Source organism: Sinocyclocheilus grahami, unplaced genomic scaffold, assembly GCF_001515645.1.
Source record: "Sinocyclocheilus grahami isolate Dianchi unplaced genomic scaffold, SAMN03320097.WGS_v1.1 scaffold39910.1, whole genome shotgun sequence".
In the NCBI taxonomy this organism is placed as follows: Eukaryota; Metazoa; Chordata; class Actinopteri; order Cypriniformes; family Cyprinidae; genus Sinocyclocheilus; species Sinocyclocheilus grahami.
Window position 1 is genome coordinate 1 of NW_015523619.1, and position 1,263 is coordinate 1,263.

Genomic DNA, 1,263 nt, shown 5'->3' on the forward strand with positions numbered 1-1,263 from the left:
ATATATATATATATATATATATATATATATATATATAAAAATATACCAGTTGAGAATATGTAACATGACGTTATACAAACTTCATGCCAATACACAAGAAACACATGGGTGAGAATTTGGTGTACAATCCAATTCTACATTTGAAAAAAGAGCTGTAATTCTGTAAGATTTGGTGACATCTTACCTTTCCCAGACCTTCATGCACTCGGGTACATCAGGCTCCCCCTGCTGGCTGGCTTTATGCTGCCAGATCAGCAGTAACCTGGAGAGCACTGAGAGGGACTGAGGATGGATGTACATGGGCCAGGGGCCCTCTGAGAACGGGGCTACACCCAACTGCTGCAGAAGAGTGTTCTGAGGAAAAGTTATAGAAAACAAAGTATCAGATACCCGACGCCTATCAAAAATGTGTTACATTAATATTAATACAATACAGGTATTTTTTTAAGCATATTTCAAAATGTACCTGTAGGGAAGGAGAGGGCAGGTCTGATGTTACCAGAGAGTGATTAAAGTGATAGAGGGCAGAGGCGAACTCTTCATCAGAGGACCCTGGACAAAAAAAAGTTACATGTTAGGAAAAGCCTAAATGGAAGCCTAAATGTTCGATTAGAGTGAGGGATTTAAAAAACCTTTGACATCTTTGTCGATATCTTTGATGATGCTGGCGAGGGTGGCCATGTGCTGCTCCGTGAGAGACACGCTCAGGTAGTTGCGAATGAAATTGTTTCTGGACTTCAGCATGGAGGTGGTGATGAAGTTCAGTATGCTTGAGGCCAAACTCAAAAACTGGAACAAGAAACGTGGCTTTAGTTTAACATGAATCCGCTTTTGAAAAACTTCACTCATCATGTAATGTGATGTAAATTAGTAAATAAATTAATAAAATAACATATAAAAATGATGATATATATTACTGAATATATAAAAATTACTTATGTCAAAAACTGAAAAGTCAACATGAAACGGCAACCCTTTTCACTCATCATGTAATGAATAAAATAAATAAATATTAAAATTATAAAAATATATATAATTATATAAAAATAATAATATAATACAAATGTAAAAATGTATTTAATTAAAAAATTTTATTTAATTACTTTAATTTATTTTGCACTGTCAGATATGGCAGTTATATTGGACTTATACTGACAAGCTAATGGCATAGTTGAAATATCACACAGAAACAAAAGCTTGTTTTAAAAAAAATTTCAGTACTATTTATGTATTTATAAGAAAAATTTGAATGACAAAAAAAAA

At 33.3% G+C, this 1,263-nt stretch overlaps 1 protein-coding gene across 1 annotated transcript; it reads right to left on the reverse strand.

Annotated features, from left to right (window-relative positions):
* Positions 1-184: 184 nt before the first annotated feature.
* LOC107580683 (E3 ubiquitin-protein ligase UBR4-like) lies at positions 185-849 on the reverse strand (the record flags this gene model as incomplete). The annotated part of the gene is made up of 3 exons (XM_016266350.1): positions 633-849; positions 467-552; positions 185-354 (listed from the first exon to the last, which is right to left on the reverse strand). Coding segments are annotated over exons 1-3 (473 nt in total), but the record flags the coding sequence as incomplete, so codon positions are not given.
* Positions 850-1,263: the final 414 nt, after the last annotated feature.